Source organism: Quercus robur, chromosome 10 (assembly GCF_932294415.1).
Source record: "Quercus robur chromosome 10, dhQueRobu3.1, whole genome shotgun sequence".
Lineage (NCBI taxonomy): Eukaryota > Viridiplantae > Streptophyta > Magnoliopsida > Fagales > Fagaceae > Quercus > Quercus robur.
The window spans coordinates 45,965,622-45,985,851 of record NC_065543.1 but is presented as its reverse complement, the minus strand read 5'-3'; the positions used below and the strand labels follow the sequence as shown (position 1 = coordinate 45,985,851).

Here is a 20,230-nt window from a genome sequence, read left to right as displayed (position 1 = left end):
TAATTGTTTATTCTTTCTTAATGTATGAAGGATAAAAAAAAGAGTAGATGTTAGCTGTTGTGTATGAAGAAAAAGAAACATTTTTAAAAATAAAGAAAATTTATATTTTAATTAAATGTAGTGTAAAATAGATAATTTGACATGGAATGTTTCAAAATGTGAATATGTAAAATAAAAAAAATAAATTCTTATACTAAAATAGACAAAAAAATTTGCATGGACTCATGCAAATTTTCTAACTCCTCTTTCTCCAATTATTTTTTTTAACCAAAAAAAAAAAAAATCATTATTTACTAAGAGATGTTAGTAAAAAGCAATGCAATTAAAGAACCTTTAATTGTGCATCAACAGTTCTTAATCACAAATACTCTTTAGTTTAAATAATCTCACCTATAAATGAAGAAATAAAAGGAGTAAGGAAATTGTGAGGCTTGCAGACATGCTTGAAACTCAAACCAAGTGTTTCTAAAGAGCACAAGGAGCATTAAAGTGAAGATTTCCTAGCAAGCTAAATTCACTACACGAACAAAAGATTCAATCCAAAAAGAAATGTTCAGCCAAATTTACATAAGAGAGCCATAAGTTTCAATTTCCAAAGAAACTTGGTCACTGAGCCAAATGAACAAGGTCAAATACAGAGTCAGCCATCCATACATGATGGCTATTTAGCAGAAGGTTATGGAATTTCTTATTTACTAGTATTTGTTTTCTGGGGAGTCAAATCAAGAAACACATTCCAAACCCCCCCCCCCCCCCTTTTCTCTTTCTTTTCTTTTTCAATAAAGCAAAAAAACCAATATTATGACCAAAGATTAAAATGAAATTATACACATAAAGTTGTCATAAATTATACAATCATAAGCATTGATGCTGGAAAGCTTTCTCGGGGTTCTTCCCATCAATTTCTGAGTGGTGGGGGAAATCATATGGCATTTCTGCTGCTGAAAGCCATGCTTCGTTAAACACTCTTACAACTTCTTGGTGTACCACTGCATTGCCCTCTGATGTCAGATGCAACCCATCACTGTAAAGGGGGAAAAAGAATTAGAACATATTCTCCATTGTTACAAACTCTTCAACAGTTTTCTCAAAAGGGTTTCTCTTTTTAAATTATAGTACATCATCCCTGTCTAATTTGGATGTCCCTAAATATAACACATCCACACAAAAGGTACATGAATCAGAGGTTTACCAAACCCCCATCCCCTTCTTTATTTTTCTTTCTTCTTATGAACCCAATCAGATTATTGTCCCCGTCTCTAAAATAGTCATAAATCAATAGGAATACTTCTTCCCAAGGAAAATCTGGTAGGACCCATTTTTTCCATGGAGGTGAAATTCTAGAAGTAGAAAGTCAAATGAGTATCATTTCTGCCAAACAGATCAGGAACTTGTTGAAGGATTCAATCATAACAAACCTTAGGAATTTCCTCTGCCACCCCTCTGTTTCCTGCATTTTTGACCAAAGATCAACAGAGCGAAGACCCATTTCCTTAGCCAGTTCAATGCACTGCTCTGCATAAAGTCTTGTCACTTCATTTGTCCTTTCTGGTAGTTCGACTGCTTTCTCTCCATATACAGATCTGCATAATCCATTTACAAGCTTACCTCCAACACAGTGAAGTGATAAACAAACAATAATTTCAAAAATAAAATTATATTATGCATTCAAACATTCTCTGAGGCAGCTAGAGTATTCAAGTTTCAAGCATTTCCATGTGTTAAGACCAGACTACCTCCAGGCATTTTGATTTACTCAGGAGATTTTTTTTCTTCTAGGATTTTGAATAGCATTGATTTAGAAGAGGTGAAGATGCCAACCAATATTGAGTAGTACTACTACCACAGTAAGAAGGAAGAAAAGAGAGGTTTTGGTTTTTTTGTGTGTGTGTTTTGGGGGGGGGGGGGGGGGGGGGGGGGGGGGGGTGGGGGGGCGCTTACACTGATGGAGGTGTTGACATTGGAATTTGGAGATGATGAGGGCAGTGGTGATGAAGGTTAAATTGTTAATATTGATGTCAATGGTGGTGGCCACATCATGTTTGTGCAGCGGAATGCAATAATGAAGGCAGTAATTGTGGCATCAGGTGGTTGTTTTGTCATAGTAAAATTGTTGGGTGTTCAAAGTGGTAGTGCAGGGGTGGAACTACAGATGGAGGAAAGGGTAGGTGGAGATAGGCTAAAGAAAGAACATTGAACTGATGATGTGATGATTATGGAGGTTGTGATTGTGATGGTTGTGACAATTCCAATGGTGGAGTCAGCAATGGCAACTCTAAAACCAGCAGTTAGTGGCACTGCGTGTGAGTAGAGCTGATAGAGATGTGAAGAGCAAGAAATTACAATGGCATTGCTAGACGTAGAAAGGTAGCAACAACTTGACAATCTGTGTGCCAGTATGTGTTGAAGATGCCAGCCAGATTAGCTGAAAAGTCCCTTAGAAGAGTTGTACCCGGGACCTAAGATCAATCCCACCTACACAGGGATCAAATCTGTCTCCCCTAGTGTAGGCCATAGAACCAATTCCAATAAACCAGGGAAAAAAAGTCTATTGAATTTGATATGAGAAGGTGCATACTGTGCATATTCTTTTCGGCCAGCCTCATCAACTGGTGGTGGAGGAATAAGCACAACTAGCATGGTAGGGCAGCATTCCTGCAACCAAATCCCAAAACAAAATGAGAACCAGATTTAATAATTAGGCACTTATTCTGTAGTTGCCTCTTACTAGGAAATGAATGGAGCATGAGATCTGCCAATGAACACCAAGGTGAAATAAAAAGTGACCTATATGCAATCTAGTGCTTTTGATTTTGCCAATAGTTTTAGGCCAAATCTATGCTTTAAGATAAGGTCAATGTTAAGAAGAGAAAGAACAGTCAAGAAAATTTTACTCCAAAAAAGATAACCCAAGTTAGTAAAATTTAACATCTTTGAAAGGATTTGGTGTCTAATAAACACCACTTATTGCATCCACGGACTTATGTGATAGCCAATAAATTAGGTGGATGCAGAAGGCCTACTTCCTAAAGTCACACAAAGAGCTCAGACAACAAACTGACATAGGACAGCATATTGATGGCAAAGTTTGGGGAGAACTTGTGGCTTTTGAAGTTCTAAACAGATTGGAAGGGAATCTAGGGTTTAGGACTAATGTATGCAAAGATTGAATCTTGGTGGGTTTATTGTAGCTGAAAGTAGGAAAGGAACCCAAAATGTTTATAAAGTGGAAACCAAGATACTAAACAGGTTGTTTTTAAGTGTTAGAGGAACAACAATTGAACCTTCAAATGAAAAACAATTTTTCTAAGATTCTCCTTGTACTCTTCAAGAGGAACATATTGTCGTTCACTGGTTCTCCCCAGGATAGCTGCATCATTAGCCCCAAAGAAAACTGTTGCAGCAGCAGGAGGTTTTGTAGAGTCCTGCAGAGGATCAATGTTAATAACTTACTTGAGCTGAACAGGATCAAAATGATTTTTTATTAAAGTAAGCAGAGATTCAACAAAAGACACCAAGTGCCCCCAAGTACACAAGAAGGTTACAACAATGAACCTCTTCTAACTAAAACAAACAAAAAAAGATAGACTAAGAAGAACCAATAACCCAAACAAATAGAAAAACATAAAAAAGTGGTCAGAATCTTGCTAATAGATCACTCCATCCATTCAAATGTTCAGCTATTATATTACATTCATAAGCGCTAACGTATCCAAGTCAAATGACTATTGTTATTAGTGAACCTCCCACACTTCAGAAGTGGCTTGCAGAAAAATCCAAGCCACTCGAGAAGGAAAAACAATGCACCAAAAAAAAGATGATCTAGGTCTAGGGATTCTTCAGTTTCTTCTCTCTTCATATCATTTGCATATGATACATTAATTCACTGGGAAGACTTTTCTCTAAACCAAGTTATCAATGGTCAGAATTTCCTAATAAGTTGGAAGTCTATGCCAAAAAGCCACTTTAGGAGGAGATGCACAAAGCACCCTTTAGGCCAACCTCTCTCTCTCTCTCTCCCTCAGCCATTAACCACCATTGATTCTTAAACTCACTCAATTTGATCTACATGTACTACAATCAACATCTCTCTCTCTCTCTCTCTCTCTCTCTTAGCTATAAGCCTATAACCACCATTGGTCCATTGCTACTTAAACTTAACAAAATTTTGATCTTTATGTACTATAATCAACAGGAGAATATAAATAAACAAAAACCCATCTCCAGATCATCAAGTATGAATGAAAAAAATTAACATATGCCAATATATCTAAAAACCCATTTGAAGCTTCAATGCAGTAATTACAACCTGAATGCACAAAGCACAATCTGAAGCTAGAGAATCAACAATGACCCAAAAGACGGGAGGAACAAAAGGAAAAAGCTTACTAGAGGGAAAAGATGATGCAGCAAGAACAAAGCCCATCTGGTATTGTATCCACCATAACCACGATTTACTATATCAGCCTATAACACATTGCAAACAAACCAGAATAAGATTATAGTTAAAAACTCAATCTTTGCCACAAAAAACAGAACAATCAATGTAGGATCTACTTTGCGAGTGTATGTGTCAGCAAGAGCAGCACCCCATCCACCTGATCTAAACGACTGTTCTGTTATCGAATCTCCGAATAGCACGATCCGAGGCCTCATTCTCTCTCTCTCTCTCTCTCTCTCTCTCTCTCTTTGTATTTAGCCAAAAACAGAGTATAGTTTGGTGGACCCAGAGTCTTCTAGGTACACACACGTGTGCCAGGAGGTGGCAGGTTCGGAAAGGGTGAATAGATATAAAATGTACGGAGGAAGTGAGTAATAAAAGTTTAGATTTGTTTATTTTATTTTATTTTTTACATTTGCCGACGGAGCAAGATTATGTTTTTAAGCTTAGTTAATTTTCTTGTCAAATAAGTTTGAGTTTCTAATTTATTCTTTTTTTATGTATAATAAAACTACACTAAATTTTTATACCATTTTATATTATTTAAGAATTTTTACTATAAATAGATTGTTTATATTATCAATAAATTATAATAATAATTTGATATCATATGAATCCATTACAATTTATAAAATCCAATCACAAGTTTATATAATAATGTTTTTAGATAAATATACATATAAAAGGAGGATAATATTTATAGTAAAATTGAGTATCATGTTTTTGAGCTTTTTTTTTTTTTTTTAGTGTGGAGAGAACATGTTTTCAAGCTTGTTTACACCAACATTATTATGTTTGTGTTTGACTTTTTTAATAGTTGAACTTAAACTTAGGTTTGAATTTGTTTTGTTTGCTATACAAAAGAGCAAAAACAAGTTTTTCCCAAACTCAGCTCAAACTCTTCATAAACAGTTTGATATTAACATTTGCAGGAAAATGAATCATTTTTTTTTTAAAAAAAAATTCTAAAAAACTATCTTTTTTTTTTTTTTAATGTTTGGCATTGACTTTAAAATGAGCTAAAAATTATCTCTTAGCTTCCTTTACTTAGTTTCATATGAGATAAAGTTATTTTCCTTATTTAGCATCACGTGAGATAAAGTTGTTTTTTAAGAAAAATTTAGCAAAAAATAACTTTATCTTATGCCAAGCTAAATAATTTTTTTTTTGACTTTTTTTTTTCCCACTAATAATACCAAATATAGGGGATTGCAAAAAGTTATCTCCACATAAGATTTTCCATTGAAATAAATGGGTTTTTAGTATAGGCGGGAATTGAACCCCACATCTCTTATTCAACAATTAGAAACTTTACCAATTGCTTTCTCAAAAAAAAAAAAAAAAAATTACCAATTGCAATAACTAGAACCCACCATTAATACGATATCAATAAAGCGGATAAACCATATTTGGCAATTTTTTAAGACATTATGTGAATGTTGAAATGTTACATTTTTACATGGTATTCAAATAATTATCTTAAAACAACAACCAAATAAAATGTAATGAAAAATAATAATCAATTAAAAAAAAAAAAAAAAGCTTGGTTAACGTTAATGTAATGACCAAAAGTCTTATAACTCAACTGACACTTACTAATATTTTTCATAGAGACATTTAGGATTCAAATCTTTCATCCTCCTAATAACTAAAGAATTAAAATATATATATATATATATATATTAGCGCCCCAAACTTGAAAATCTATAAGGACGACTTGGATGGAAGATATTTCTATTAATTGTATATAAATAATAATTATAATCATTAGCCTCATCAAAGGCCTTTATTTCTTTGGTTTAATGTTAGAAATTCTAATTTATCCCAATTCGAGATTTATACATTTGTCGTTCGCCAATCGCCAAAATAGGTAAAGGTGTGATGAAGTCTAGAACAAAAAAAACTAAAAGAACTCGAAAATAGCATTGATGTTTCGTGAATGGGGTCAATAATACAAAAGTGATCATTCAGTGATCTTTTTCACTAGCTTGACTGTCTGAGTTCTTCCAACCAATCCCACTGGTTTGTATTCGGCTTGGTGAGTAGGGCTTCTCATTTTGCAGACTTTCCGCTTTTAAACTAGGGAATGTCCTACTTTTGTGTTCATCAAAATCTTTGAGCTGGTTCACTTCTCTATTCTTCCAACCTCAAAAAAGGAAACTAAAATTTTGTGTTTCTCATAGACATCTATATATATATATATAAGCATAGATCTCATGTTAGAGAGTATGAGGTTGTGCCGTATAATGCATTCCTTGAAGTTCTCTTTATTTTGTTTTCTACTTCAACAAAATTTGCATTTGTATTAAAGTATTAGTTCATTGAATTAGACAATAAAGTAAATGCATATATTAATTATCAATTGTTGTACATTAATTATTTATACTAGCCTCTGAGCACGCGCGCTCTTCTATTTTTTGGGTAAAAAAAATGAATACTTAGGGTGAGTTTTGTAGATTTGAGGAGTTTTAAAACCAACAAAAGAGTGATCCTATTTTGTAGGGAGTTAATGAGTAGAAGTAGGAATTTAAATCAACATAAAAGTAGGAGTTTATTAAAAGCAGGAGTTTATTAAAAGCAGTAAGACATTTCGACGTAAAAATATAAATTTATTATTTTTTTCAATTTACTATTTTAACCTCATTTTTAAGTTTTAGGTAGGAGTATTCAGTAAAAAAAATAATAACTAACTTTTTTTGTTAATTTACTATTTTAACCCCATTTTTAAGTTGTTGGTTAATTAATTTAGGGGTATTTTTGACCAAAAAACAAAAAAACAAAACAATAACTAACTTTCTGAATCCTCTTAATATATACAGATTAAATGAATTTATATGATTATTTTTATAAATTCTATATAGAAAATAATTTTTAGTTGGAATAATAATAATAAATTTAGAATATGAGATTCTTACTCATGTTTAGTTCCTTTGACAATAATTATCACAAAAGCCATAAAAAATAAAATATTTGTGAATTCACTAAAATTAATCTTAATCCTTTAAATTTCCTAACTCTTTTGTGTGTGTGTGCGTGTGTGTGGGCATATGTGTGTGGAACTAACACTGTAGTATGTATTCTATGTAATTAGAAAGGTTACTAATATAATAAATATGTTTGTTTTATTAAATTAATTAATTGTAAGCATAATGAAATTTTAATATCATTTTTCTAAGATTTATATGAGAAACAATCGGTTTTTTTTTTTATGTGAGAAACAATTTATTTGAAATATGACATTTTTACTCAAATTTAGTTGTTTTTGCAACAATTGAAACCATGTCCAACAAAAAGGGAAAAATATTTTTAGTAACACACAATCAAGAATGTAAAAAATAAAAAATAAATAAATAAATAAAATTTAAGGATACATGCATTTTTTAGTAGGTATGAAACATGACTATCTATATTATCTACTGTGGGGGCCATTCGATCAATAGGCCCATTAAGGTCAGGATCGTTAGGCCTGTGGCCCATCCGAGGATGTATATCCGTCCGAGAAGGCCAGGTTAGGTCATAAGGCAATTACCGAGGGGGGTGGTAGTCAATATCACGAAGGTAGAGTTCTGTATTCGTCCGAGGACGCCATACTCCTCGGCAGTGTGCGTCCGAGGACGATCAGGACGCGGTCTTGTTGCAACCAGCCCTCAGAATTATGTCACCACTGAAGATAGGATAACAGACCAAGGGTAAAAAGGAAAAGATAAACAAATATCTATAACTACAACTGCCTCCGCATTAATGACCTCTCAACCAACTCTCTGGCCGCATTAATGTGGAGGTGATACCTGAACAGTAAGAAGGCAGCCTTACAGTTGCCCATAGGAAGTTCCAAGAGGTGCTAGATGGGACAAAAAGAAATCCTCCGAACCCAACCTACACATGTGCGGTGAGGATGGAACGCAAAGGTGGTATATAAACTGAAAGAAGAACATGCAAAAGGGGGGATCAGAACAAAAAAAGAAAGAAAGAAAACCTAGACAAAAGAAGTAGAGCGAAAAGAGAAAAAGAACTGTATCGATTACCAAAGAAAACGATCGTTGCGCCAACTTTGGGCCTTCAATATACGTGAGGGTAAGTCTTTTTATTATACAAAAGTTAACCTAGTTTTTTACACCCACGCTCTACAAATCATATTGTTTGAGCCTATTTACGTGTGAACCCAGTATCGTGTTGGGTCGTTACGAATCGTGTCACTACAATTGGCGCCGTCTGTGGGGAGAGCTTGTGTTAACTTAAAGGACTTCCAGTGCAACGTTTCTGATGGAGGAAATGGGTCCACATCACCCCGCGGCGGGACCGCATCAGGAGGATGTCAACTTGCACCAGGCAGAATCAAGGGGCTCCCAGCATGGTGATCCTCGAAAGAGTCCCGAACGGAGAGAAGGCCATGAGGGGAGTGTACGTACAACTCATACCACCAAGAGCCACTCTCGGGGGAAGAGTCACGTCTCCCACGCGAAGCATGATGGGAATCTGCAACGTGAGATTGCAGATTTGAAGAAAGAGTTGCGCCATGCACGGCGAGAACGTTCCCCACCTTGCTCCGAACCATCATTTGAGGAGTCGAATGGAGCTAGTTATAAGCGGAGATCAAGAACTCTGCCAAGCGAGACTTTCTCCTACGAAGAGGAGCACCGCCATCGACGTAAGCGTAGAAGTCCACCTAGTAAGGGCTTGGGAAACGATGCCATGAACAAAGCCTTGAGTCAAATTTCCAAGTCGCCCTTTACGAGAAACATAGACGATGCGATTCATCCTCGGCGATTCTATCAGCCTACGTTCTCTCTATATGACGACCATTCGGATCCGGTGGAACATGTAAGCTATTTCAGCCAAAAGATGGCTATCTATTCTAGAAACGAAACTTTGATGTGCAAAGTTTTTCCATCGAGTTTGGGCCCGACGGCGATGAGGTGGTTCAACAGCTTAAGGGCCAATTCTATTGGATCTTTCAAAACATTGACTCGGGCTTTTGGTGCTCGCTTTATTACATGTAACAGGACTCCTCGGCCTTTGGGATCTCTGTTGACTCTGTCTATGCGAGAGGGCGAGACTCTCAAGAATTACTCGGATAGATACTGGGAAATGTTTAACGAAATAGAGGGAAAGAACGATGCTGTGGCTATAACCACTTTCAAAGCTGGTCTCCCAACTGATCACGATTTGAGGAAATCCCTGACGGGTAAACCTGTCACCAGTGTGCGCCAACTGATGGACAGAATAGATAAGTACAGAAGGGTAGAGGAAGATCAACTTCAGGGAAAAGGAAAGGCCAAGGTGATCCCTCAGGAGAGGAGGGATTTCAGGTCGGACCGTTATAATAACAGCCGACCACGGAGGGATTTTGTTGGGCAGTCAGGTTCGGCGGACGCCCAGGTTGTTAATTTAGTATTTCGAGAGCCAGTTCGGCAGATTTTGGAGAAGATAAAGAATGAGCCATTCTTCAAATGGCCGAACAAAATGGCGGGAGAGCCTAGGAAACGCAACCCGAGCTTGTACTGTCATTATCATCAGGATCATGGGCACACGACGGATAACTACAGGAATTTATGGGACCACTTGGAACAGTTGGTCCGTGAAGGGAAATTAAAACAACTCTTGCATCACTCCAGTGGAAGGGCGAGTCAAGCAGGTTCAGAAGTGCGCGGGGACGCTTCATCAAGACTCCCCCTGAGTACGATTAACGTTATCTTTGCGGCCCCGGGGAGGACTGGATCTTGCCCCGCTAGAGTGTTGTCGATGTCCCGATCCCCGACCGAGGATCATTCCCAAGCATTGAAGAGAGCCAAGAAGCGTGTCCCCCTGATTCTAGGCTTTTCAGATGAGGATATGGTTGGGACCATACATCCCCATGAGGATGCTTTGGTGGTAACGTTAAGGATTGGCGGGTACGATGTCAGAAGAGTGATGGTTGATCAGGGTAGTGCTGTGGATGTGATGTATCCAGACTTGTACAAGGGGCTAGGTTTGAACCCAGAGGACTTAACAACCTATAACTCTCCTCTAGTAAGTTTCGAGGGAAGGTTGGTCACTCCTAAAGGGCTAATTAGGCTGCCCGTGCAGGCAGGTACGGATGTGGTGGAGGTGGACTTTATTGTCGTGGATGTTTTTTCTCCATACACGGCTATTATGGGCAGACCTTGGCTTCACACCCTTAAAGCGGTCTCGTCAACCTTGCATCAGAAGGTGAAGTACCCATCCGGGGACCAAGTGTTGGAAATAGTAGGGAGTCAGGCGGCTGCTCGGCAATGCCTAGTCACGGCTATATAGCATCGGCCAGAAGCAGAAACCTCAGCTACGGCCGACAATGAATTATAGCAATTAAAGTCCCCAGTATCAGGCCTAGACGTGCCAGCCAATGGGGTAGAGTGTGAAGATCTGGAGAAGGTAGTTGTTGCTGATGACCCGAAAAAATTCTTTCAGGTTGGGACTAAGTTGCCTTTACAAGAGAAGGCGAGGTTGTTGGAATTCCTCCGAGCAAATGTAGACGTTTTCGCATGGAATCCATATGAAGCCCCAGGGGTGGACCCGAATTTCATTTTTCATCGACTCAACATGAATCCCGCCGTTCTGCCCAGGAGGCAACCTCCTCGGCGACCGTCTAAGGAACACGTCGAGGCGGTCAGATGTGAAGTCGCCAAGCTCAAACAGGCTGGGGCTATCAAGGAAGTTTTCTATCCTCAATGGTTGGCCAATACAGTGGTAGTAAAAAAGAAGACGGGAAAATGGCGGGTGTGCGTCGACTTCACGGATCTCAATAAGGCTTGTCACAAGGATCCATTTCCCATGTCGAAGATCGACCAGTTGGTGGATGCGACCATGGGACACCTTAGAATGAGTTTCTTGGATGCCTTCCAAGGGTATCACCAAATACCGCTAGCCGCCGATGATCAAGAAAAGACTGCTTTTGTGACCCCGATTGGGAATTACCATTACAAGGTGATGCCCTTCGGCTTGAAAAACGCTGGATCTACCTACCAACGCATGATGACGAAGATGTTTGAGCCGCAACTGGGTAGAAATATTGAAGTTTACATCAATGATATGGTTGTGAAAAGTAAGATGGCGTCTGAACATGTGGAAGACCTCACGAGTATCTTCGGGATACTAAGAAAACATAAGTTACGCTTGAATGCTTCAAAGTGCTCATTTGGTGTCGGTTCCGGGAAGTTCTTGGGGTACATGGTGACCCATAAAGAAATTGAGGTGAACCCAGACCAGATTAAGGCCATTAACGATTTGCAAGCACCTCGGAATCCAAAAGAAGTGCAGAAACTGACTGGGATGACTGCTGCGTTGAATCGGTTCATCTCCAGGTCGGCTGAGAGGTGTCGTCCTTTTTTCCGCCTATTACATAAGTGGCAAGGATTTGAATGGACCGCGGAGTGTGCTGAAGCGTTCCAGCAGTTGAAAGAATACCTGTCCAGGCCACCTATCATGTCTAGCCCTGAGGTGGATGAGGTGTTGTTTGCTTATTTGGTGGTAGCCCCTCATGCAGTTAGTTTCGTCTTGATACGAGAAGACAATGGCGTCCAAATGCCAGTTTATTATGTAAGTAAATCCCTCCATGAGGCCGAGGTGAGATATTTGTCATTAGAAAAGGCCATATTGGCGGTGGTCCATGCAACACGCAAACTTCCGCACTACTTTCAGGCCCATACCGTGGTCATCTTGACCCAGCTACCTCTTAAGTCCATACTTAGAAGTGCCGACTACACCGAGAGAATTGTTAAGTGGGGCACGATTCTGGGAGCTTTCGATATCAAATACATGTCTCACACCTCTGTGAAAGGTCAAGTCCTTGCCGACCTAGTGGCCAAGTTCGCCGAATGCCCAGAAGAAGTTAATGTGAATCAAGGTCACATGGATGAAAAATCGGTTGGTCTAATATCCGCACAATGTGGGTCCTTTTGGAGGGTGTACGTGGATGGGGCCGCAAACCAACGGGGAGCAGGATTGGGATTAGTGTTGATATCCCCCAAAGAGGTCATCATCGAGAAATCGTTAAGATTAGGGTTCTCGGCTACTAACAACGAATCAGAATACGAAGCTTTGATAATGGGAATGAGTATGGTCCATAAAATGGGTGGAAAGGCAGTGAAGTTTTTCTCAGACTAGAGGTTGGTAGTCGGCCAGGTGACAGGAGAGTTGGAGGCCCGAGACCTAAGGATGCAAGGGTATCTGGACCGGGTTAGGCGTATGCGAACGAAGTTTGAGTCTTTCGACGTATTACATATTCCTCGAGGTGAAAATACCCACGCTGATTCCTTGGCAACCCTTGCCACCTCCTCAGTACGAAATTTTCCTCAGGTGATTATCGTCAAAGACCTGTGTACCCCCACCTCACCAAAAAAGGAGGTTTGCCAAATCAATCAAACCAGTCTGTCGCCAAACTGGATGGATCCCATATTAAAATTTCTTGAAAGTGACATATTGCCCGAAGATAAGGTGGAAGCTGAGAAAGTACGAAGGAAAGCTCCTCGGTACTGGTTATCTGAGGATAAAAAGTTATACAAACGGTCCTTCTCTGGGCCATACCTGCTCTGTGTGCCTCCTGAGACAGCAGAGTCAATCCTGGAGGAATTGCATGAGGGTATTTGTGGAAGCCATACAGGAGGAAGGTCTCTAGCATGTCGAGCCCTCACACAAGGATATTGGTGGCCGAATATGCGAAATGAAGCGCAGGAGTACGTTAGGAAGTGCGATCAGTGTCAAAGATATGCTTCGAATATCCACCAACCGGGAGGAGTTCTTAACCCTCTCTCTAGCCCTTGGCCTTTTGCCTAGTGGGGGCTGGACATTGTCGGCCCTTTTCCTAAAGCCATAGGAAACAAGAAGTACCTGCTGGTCGGCACAGACTACTTCACTAAATGGGTTGAAGCTGAGCCCTTTGGCGAACATTAGGGACGTAAATGTGAAGAAGTTTGTTTGGAGGAACATTGTTACACGATTTGGAATTCCCCGCACTCTTGTCTCAGATAATGGACTCCAATTCGATAGCAATGCCTTTAGGGAATATTGTTCGGAACTGGGTATAAGAAATAGATATTCCACTCCGGCTTATCCACAAGGCAATGGGCAGGCTGAAGCTGTTAACAAAGTCATAGTCAATGGGCTTAAGAAGAGGCTGGATGACGCGAAAGGAAAGTGGGTGGAAGAATTGCCACATGTGCTTTGGACGTATCGGACAACACCCCGACGTTCGACGGGGAAAACTCCTTTTTCCATGACCTATGGGGCCGAGGCTGTCATTCCCCTGGAAACTGGATTCCCAATGTTACGAACCAGTACATTCTCTCCGGATAGTAATGATGCGATGTTGGAGAAAAGTTTGGACCTGATTGAAGAACGAAGGGAGAGCGCGATGGTTCAACTAGCTTACTACCAACATAAACTCAAGCAGGGCTATGATAGTAATGTGAAGATGAGGCTGTTAGCCGTAGGGGATTTGGTGCTGAGAAAAGTTCTGGGGGCCACCAAGAACCCAAATTGGGGAAAACTGGGACCTAATTGGGAAGGGCCATATCGAATCATTTCTGTAGCGGGAATAGAAGCCTATTATCTGGAAGACCTAGATGAAAAAGCTGTACTTCATCGTTGGAATGTAAATAATCTCAAGAGGTATTATTATTAATAAAAGTGTTTCAATTCAGATATTTCTTTTAATTTACGTCAACCATATATCCTGTACTCCTGCGTCCTATGATGTATGTTGAAATGTTAAACAGAAACTAAGTTATGTCAGGTCATCGGACCACAAACTTAGTGGAAATTAACGTCCTATAATGTGTATTGAAATGTTAAACAGAAACTAAGTTATGTCAGGTCCTCGGACCACAAACTTGGTGAAAATTAACGTCCTATGATGTGTATTGAAGTGTTAAACAGTAACTGAGTTGTGATAGAGCTTCTAATCGCAAACTTAACGGGAAATAACGCCCTGTAACAACTCATTGGGGAATCAAAGAGAGATCTTGGGACGTAAGTTGGCGTACAATCAAGGTACTGAATTGCAATTGATTGGAAAGAATACGCGCATATCAAAAATGTCTCCCTAAGACCCTGTTGTATTAATGCTTATTGCCTGTTGCTGATTATCGATTGACAATGTGTGTGAGTAAAATTGTCCCATACAAGCAAAAGATAGTTGAAATAAACCTATCCAAATTACAATAACGAAGTGAACAAGTACAAAAATAACATAAAGTAGTAAAAGTGATAAGAAAATGAGCAAGGTAGTTCCCTACTAAATGTCTAGTTAAGCTACAAAACAAGTTCTATTTTTTCAATTTCAATTGGATTTTTAGGTTCTGGCTGGCTGGTATGTCTGCCTCCGAAGGGGTGATTCCCTCTTTGGTCTTGGTAATATCCCCAGTTGGTAGAACTGTGGAGTCCAAATCCCGTTGAAAACCTTGGGAGGTCGTCTCTGCCTCCGAAGCGGTGGTGGTCTTGTCTGGGGAAGCTCCTGGAGGGGCAAGTCCCTCTTTAGCTAATTCCGGCTGGCTACGGGGAGGAAAACTGTGAGGCGAAACCTCCTCGTTGAGGTTAATAACTGAAGAGGGAGTATCAGCTTGATGGGGTAGAAGAACTGAGGGGCGAATCGCCTCGGGATAGAATACGTTCTCTGGCTTACGTAACTCAGATGAGGCTTCAACCCCAACACGGTTAAGAGCCTCGCTCCAAGTCCTTACGTAGTAGATACGGCATACCTCCAGAACCTCGGCTCTTAAAGCCTTCTCAGTTTCAGTTATACCAACCTCGTAGCCTCTCTGCTCAGCTTCGTTCATTGCTTGTTCGGCATCAATCTTTGCTTTCTCCGCTTGCTCCTTGGACTTTTCAGCTCACTTCCTTAGTTTCTGAGTTTCCTCCAGGTGCTTCCTGAGGACTAGGACTTGCTCTTTAGTCTTCTTTAGTTAGGCATTCGCCTCCTGCAGAAGTTTCCCTTGGTTCTCGGCCTGCTTTTGGTAGCCTTCTAATGCCGACTCGGCGCTCTTGCGAGCTTGCTCTTCGGCCTGTAACTTTTTCTATGCATCGGCCAAGTCCTGTTCGAATTTGGACAAGGTCTGTACAGCCGTTGTCCGTCTTTTTCTCTCATCGTCTAGCTGATCGGAACAAGCGTTGAGCATCTCATCTAGCTTGAAAGTATTTTAGATGATCTGTAGGAAAAAGGGTTAACACTATAGTCAGTGAAAGGTGCATATTGGTGAGTAACAGTCACAGAATGAGAAAGATAAAAGTTAGCTCCTTACCATGCCCAAATATCGTTTGTTGTCGAGGACAAGTTCATTCTTCCTCATGTTCTTTATTTCGGCCATATCTTTTGGGAGCAATAGGGCTTCCTCTATGGCCGAGGCTACATGACACCCTATACTGCCGTTAAAGTCCCTTATAGATGCGTCATCTCGCAGGGGCTCCCCACCATGCATGGGTGCTGGCAACCATGCTTGGGGTTCAAGATGTTGGGAGTCAGATTTCTCCTGGCCCTGCGCGGCTTGGTGCTTGGTTTTCTGCTGCTTTGCAGCTCGTTGAGCATCCTCCTCTCGAGTTGGACGAGATTTGCTCGTGTCTGCCACATCCTTGCCCTTCTGTTCCCTGCGCCTTTACTGCTCAGCAGCATTAGGAAGCGCTGGTTGTGGTGATGGCCGAGAAGGTTGGTGAGGAGCAGGAGGAGGAGACCTAACTGGAAGAGATGAAGCCTGGGATGGTATTGTTTTTGTAGGCGCACTCTTTCCCAGCTGACCTTCCATCAGCTCCAGCAAGCTTTTCTGGGGTTTTCTTTGTATCCCCATCTCGTCAGGATCTTCCTCGGGGCTTGTGGGTTGATCAAAAATCCCGAAATCGTCTGAGGACTCAGATACTGCTACAACCGTTTCCTCGCCTTTCTCCTTTTTCTTTCTCCCTTTTATTTCCTTTTCCCTGAAGGGAGGTAAGGATGAAGAAGTTCCCGCTCACAAAACAAGGGAGGCCTTCTGCCGTTTGATTTAAATCTCACCGTCGAACGTGGGAGACAAGGGCGTTGCCAAAATTTAATGCTGCCAAAATCGGGATGCTGAAGCGTCAGGGGCATGCCCCAAAACACGCATAGGTACGGGCTTATGACGTCAAAATCCACCTTCTCTCCCGAGGAGTCGAAAAGTAGGATTTTGAGGGGCTATTGTGGGGGCCATTCGATCAATAGGCCCATTAAGGTCAGGGTCGTTGGGCCTGTGGCCCATCCGAGGATGCATATCTGTCTGAGGAGGCCAGGTTAGGTCATAAGGCAATTACCGAGGGGGGTGGTAGTCAATATCACGAGGGTAGAGTTCTGTATTCGTCCGAGGACGCCATACTCCTCGGCAGTATGCGTCCGAGGACGATCAGGACATGGTCTTGTTGCAACCAGCCCTCAGAATTATGTCACCACTGAAGATAGGATAACAGACCAAGGGTAAAAAGGAAAAGATAAACAAATATCTATAACTACAGCTGCCTCCGCATTAATGACCTCTCAACCAACTCTCTGGCCACATTAATGTGGAGGTGATACCTGAACAGTAAGAAGGCAGCCTTACAGCTGCCCATAGGAAGTTCCAGGAGGTACTAGATGGGACAAAAAGAAATCCTCCGAACCCAACCTACACGAGTGCGGTGAGGATGGAACGCAAAGGGTGGTATATAAACTGAAAGAAGAACATGCAAAAGGGGGGATCGGAACAAAAAAAGAAAGAAAGAAAACCTAGACAAAAGAAGAAGAGCGAAAAGAGAAAAAGAACTGTATCGATTACCAAAGAAAACGATCGTTGCGCCAGCTTTGGGCCTTCAATATACGTGAGGGTGAGTCTTTTTATTATACAAAAGTTAACCTAGTTCTTTACACTCACGCTCTACAAATCATATTGTTTGGGCCTATTTACGTGCGAACCCAATATCGTGTTGGGTCGTTACGAATCGTGTCCCTACAGCTACTTAATCATGCAATTTTCAATTTGTAAACACATATATATATATAATATGATCAAATCACTATACTACTTCTATTTTGTCTATATATAAAATAACTAAAAATTACAATTTTTTACAATGAAATTTATTGAAATATCTTTTTTGTACATCGATAGTTGGGGGTGAGGATTTAAATCCTAAATTTTTCTATTAGAAATTGAGGTGTCAATCAGTTAAGTTATAAGATTTTTTATAAAACTTATCGAAATATTAGAGAAAATTAATAATAAGTTGCACTACACATTGTGCGGGAACTCAACTAGTCAGTCACTAGTCAGTTGAACCTCGTAAAATTAGTTTTGCTAATTGAGCTGAGTTTTTCCAACTTTTAAAGAACCCATAAAAATTGAATCATAAACCCCAAAATTTGTTAATTGAGCTGAGTTTTTCCAACTTTTAAAAATCCCATAAAAATTGAATCATAAACCCCAAAATGACATAGTGATGAGTTTTGAACTTCCAAGCCGAATATTTGAGGCAATAAAGATTCTAATGCATTTATGCAACCGAGATGAAAAATTTCATGGCAAAAGGAGCCAGTACGCTGCACATGAAAATTTTTAAATGGTTTTTTTTTCTTCTTCTCAATTTAAAAGGTTTGGTGGTTGATGTTGTCTATTTATTTTATCCTCCAGAAAAACCTCTCTCTCTAAAGAAAAATACCAAATTAACGAAGTTGAGAACCATAAACAACAATGTTATTGTTATTTGTAATATTGTGGATTAGCATGTAAATTTGGATGGTGAAAGTACTGCGAAAATGTGTACTAAGTTTTATATTGAATGTGTATTAAGTCAATATGGGAAAAGGCAGATTACCAACCTCTTGTCATATCACTCTAAATTTCTGGTTCAAAAACTCACATTTGAGATCACCTAACACCCAACAATAAAATTTTATATCTTTTTTCTTTGCTATTGTCAACATAATATATTCATACGTACATTAGGTGAGGTCTATTTCAAAAGACAATAATTGGCTGCAAAGACACTCTTTTGTTCGTGACAAAATCTGTGCTGATAAGGACGTTGAATGAAATCAGTACAGATTAAGAAAGTGTCCAGCATTAAGTTTTTCCTTGAGTAAAAGGTAATAATAATATACATGGAAGAAAATGGCCTTTGAATAACATATATACTTTCATGCATGACTCATGTATGAGGTACCTAAGTGGTCATCAATCTCCCTCGGCACCTAAAACTTGAGTGTGACACGAGGATCTAGCATGCTACTTCCAATGGCGGAGCCAGGAATTTATTTTTGGAGGGGTCATATATATATATATATATATATATTTTTTTTTTTTTTTTTTTTTTGTGTATGAAATGTAAAATAGTAATATACAATACTTCATAACTCAATTTTTTCCATTTTATTTATTCAGATAATTGTTAAAATACCTATATGTTCATGTTAAAGATAATGAATGTTTAATTATTGTAATTTGTTTACACATGTATTTATAGATTGTATTTTATTTAAATGAAAATTATATTTATTTTTAGACTTTCTTAAATATGTATGTATATTATTAGGTATGGGGGCAAAAATAATAAGGTTATTTAAAAATTATCAAATTATTTAAGATATTTTCCAAAATAAATTATTTTTTTCAAAAATTTTGGGGGGCCTAGGCCCCCCTTGGTCATCAAGTGGCTCCGCCACTGGCTACTTCAAGTTGCAGATAGTAGAGACAATGGAAAGAATTGTATACATTCCACTAACTAGTGTTCCCGAGCTACCTATCTAGTCAGTCTCCAAATGTGTTCTAACCAAATGGCATTATCACCACTTCTTCAAACACCATCATTAAGCAATAATCTCAAGAAAGAACTAAAAATGATGCATCCATGAAGGCAAGAGAGAATTAAGAAAAAGTAGATGATGCATTAGAATTGAAAATGATCAGAGTGATTAAATCCAGGATTTGTAAATATTGCAAAAAGAAAAAGAACAGAAAAGCAGCTGCGGACTACTAGTAGTAGGCTTACTCCATTGGCATTAATACTAACTATTTGAGCAATGGCATAGAAAGCTAAAGCGGAGTGCTCTCTTTGCTATATGAGAAAGATTCACCCTCATCAATCCTAAAGCCACTAGTGGAAGCCTGATCATCGTGAACTTCATCTTTATCGCAGTGCAAATGATACAGCATTGAAATGACTTTTCTTCAAGTAAAAGGCTCACTCAAATAACATAGTGCTGATTAAAGAGATAACCGTGAGAAGACACTGATAGATAGTACACAACTCTTGTTTAGTTCTGTTTCTGGAAGATGACATTTCTATGGCCCAATTATTGATCCACTTCCAAATTCATGCCGCGATATATGATCTGGTCTCATAATTTCAACATTCTTGATAACATGGAAAAAGAAAGCAAGCAACCCCCCACCATACGGTCTAAAAGAAATAGAAGAATCCAAAACATGTCAAAATATGGTCAGAATTGAATCATTGTTGCGCATGTCAATGGTTTCACTGTCAAATGTTCAAATCATCTAAACAGCTATAACATAAACGTCTCACTTACAACATGCACTAATGGTGAAACCTGAGCCAATCCATGTTTCTAAACTCACTTGAAGTTGAAAGTAAGTTTTAACCAAGTAAATTTATGCCAAGTTTCCCAAAAAAGGCACAATGCATAAATATTTCAGTGGAAACCTTGATCATTCTTATCACCTTTTTTACATTAAAAAAAAGTAACAAGTAAAAAAAACGTGCAAAACCATATTGAAGTAACACCACGCAATCTTACTCTTCTTTTTCTTTTCTTCAATTACTTGAAGTCAGTGAAATATT

The 20,230-nt window shown here is 39.2% G+C and overlaps 2 protein-coding genes across 2 annotated transcripts; one reads left to right on the top strand and one right to left on the bottom strand.

The window, feature by feature from the left end:
- Positions 1-562: 562 nt before the first annotated feature.
- Positions 563-4,720, bottom strand: LOC126702426 (GDSL esterase/lipase At5g62930). The gene is made up of 6 exons (XM_050401124.1): positions 4,558-4,720; positions 4,390-4,467; positions 3,285-3,425; positions 2,579-2,655; positions 1,419-1,583; positions 563-1,024 (listed from the first exon to the last, which is right to left on the bottom strand). Exons 1-6 carry the CDS (start codon positions 4,654-4,656, stop codon positions 856-858), a joined length of 729 nt encoding a protein of 242 aa, XP_050257081.1. The 5' UTR covers positions 4,657-4,720; the 3' UTR covers positions 563-855.
- A 3,993-nt stretch (positions 4,721-8,713) lies between these two features.
- Positions 8,714-10,714, top strand: LOC126704236 (uncharacterized). The gene is made up of 2 exons (XM_050403253.1): positions 8,714-9,721; positions 9,959-10,714. The coding sequence occupies exons 1-2, from the start codon at positions 8,714-8,716 to the stop codon at positions 10,712-10,714; spliced, it is 1,764 nt and encodes a 587-aa protein (XP_050259210.1).
- Positions 10,715-20,230: the final 9,516 nt, after the last annotated feature.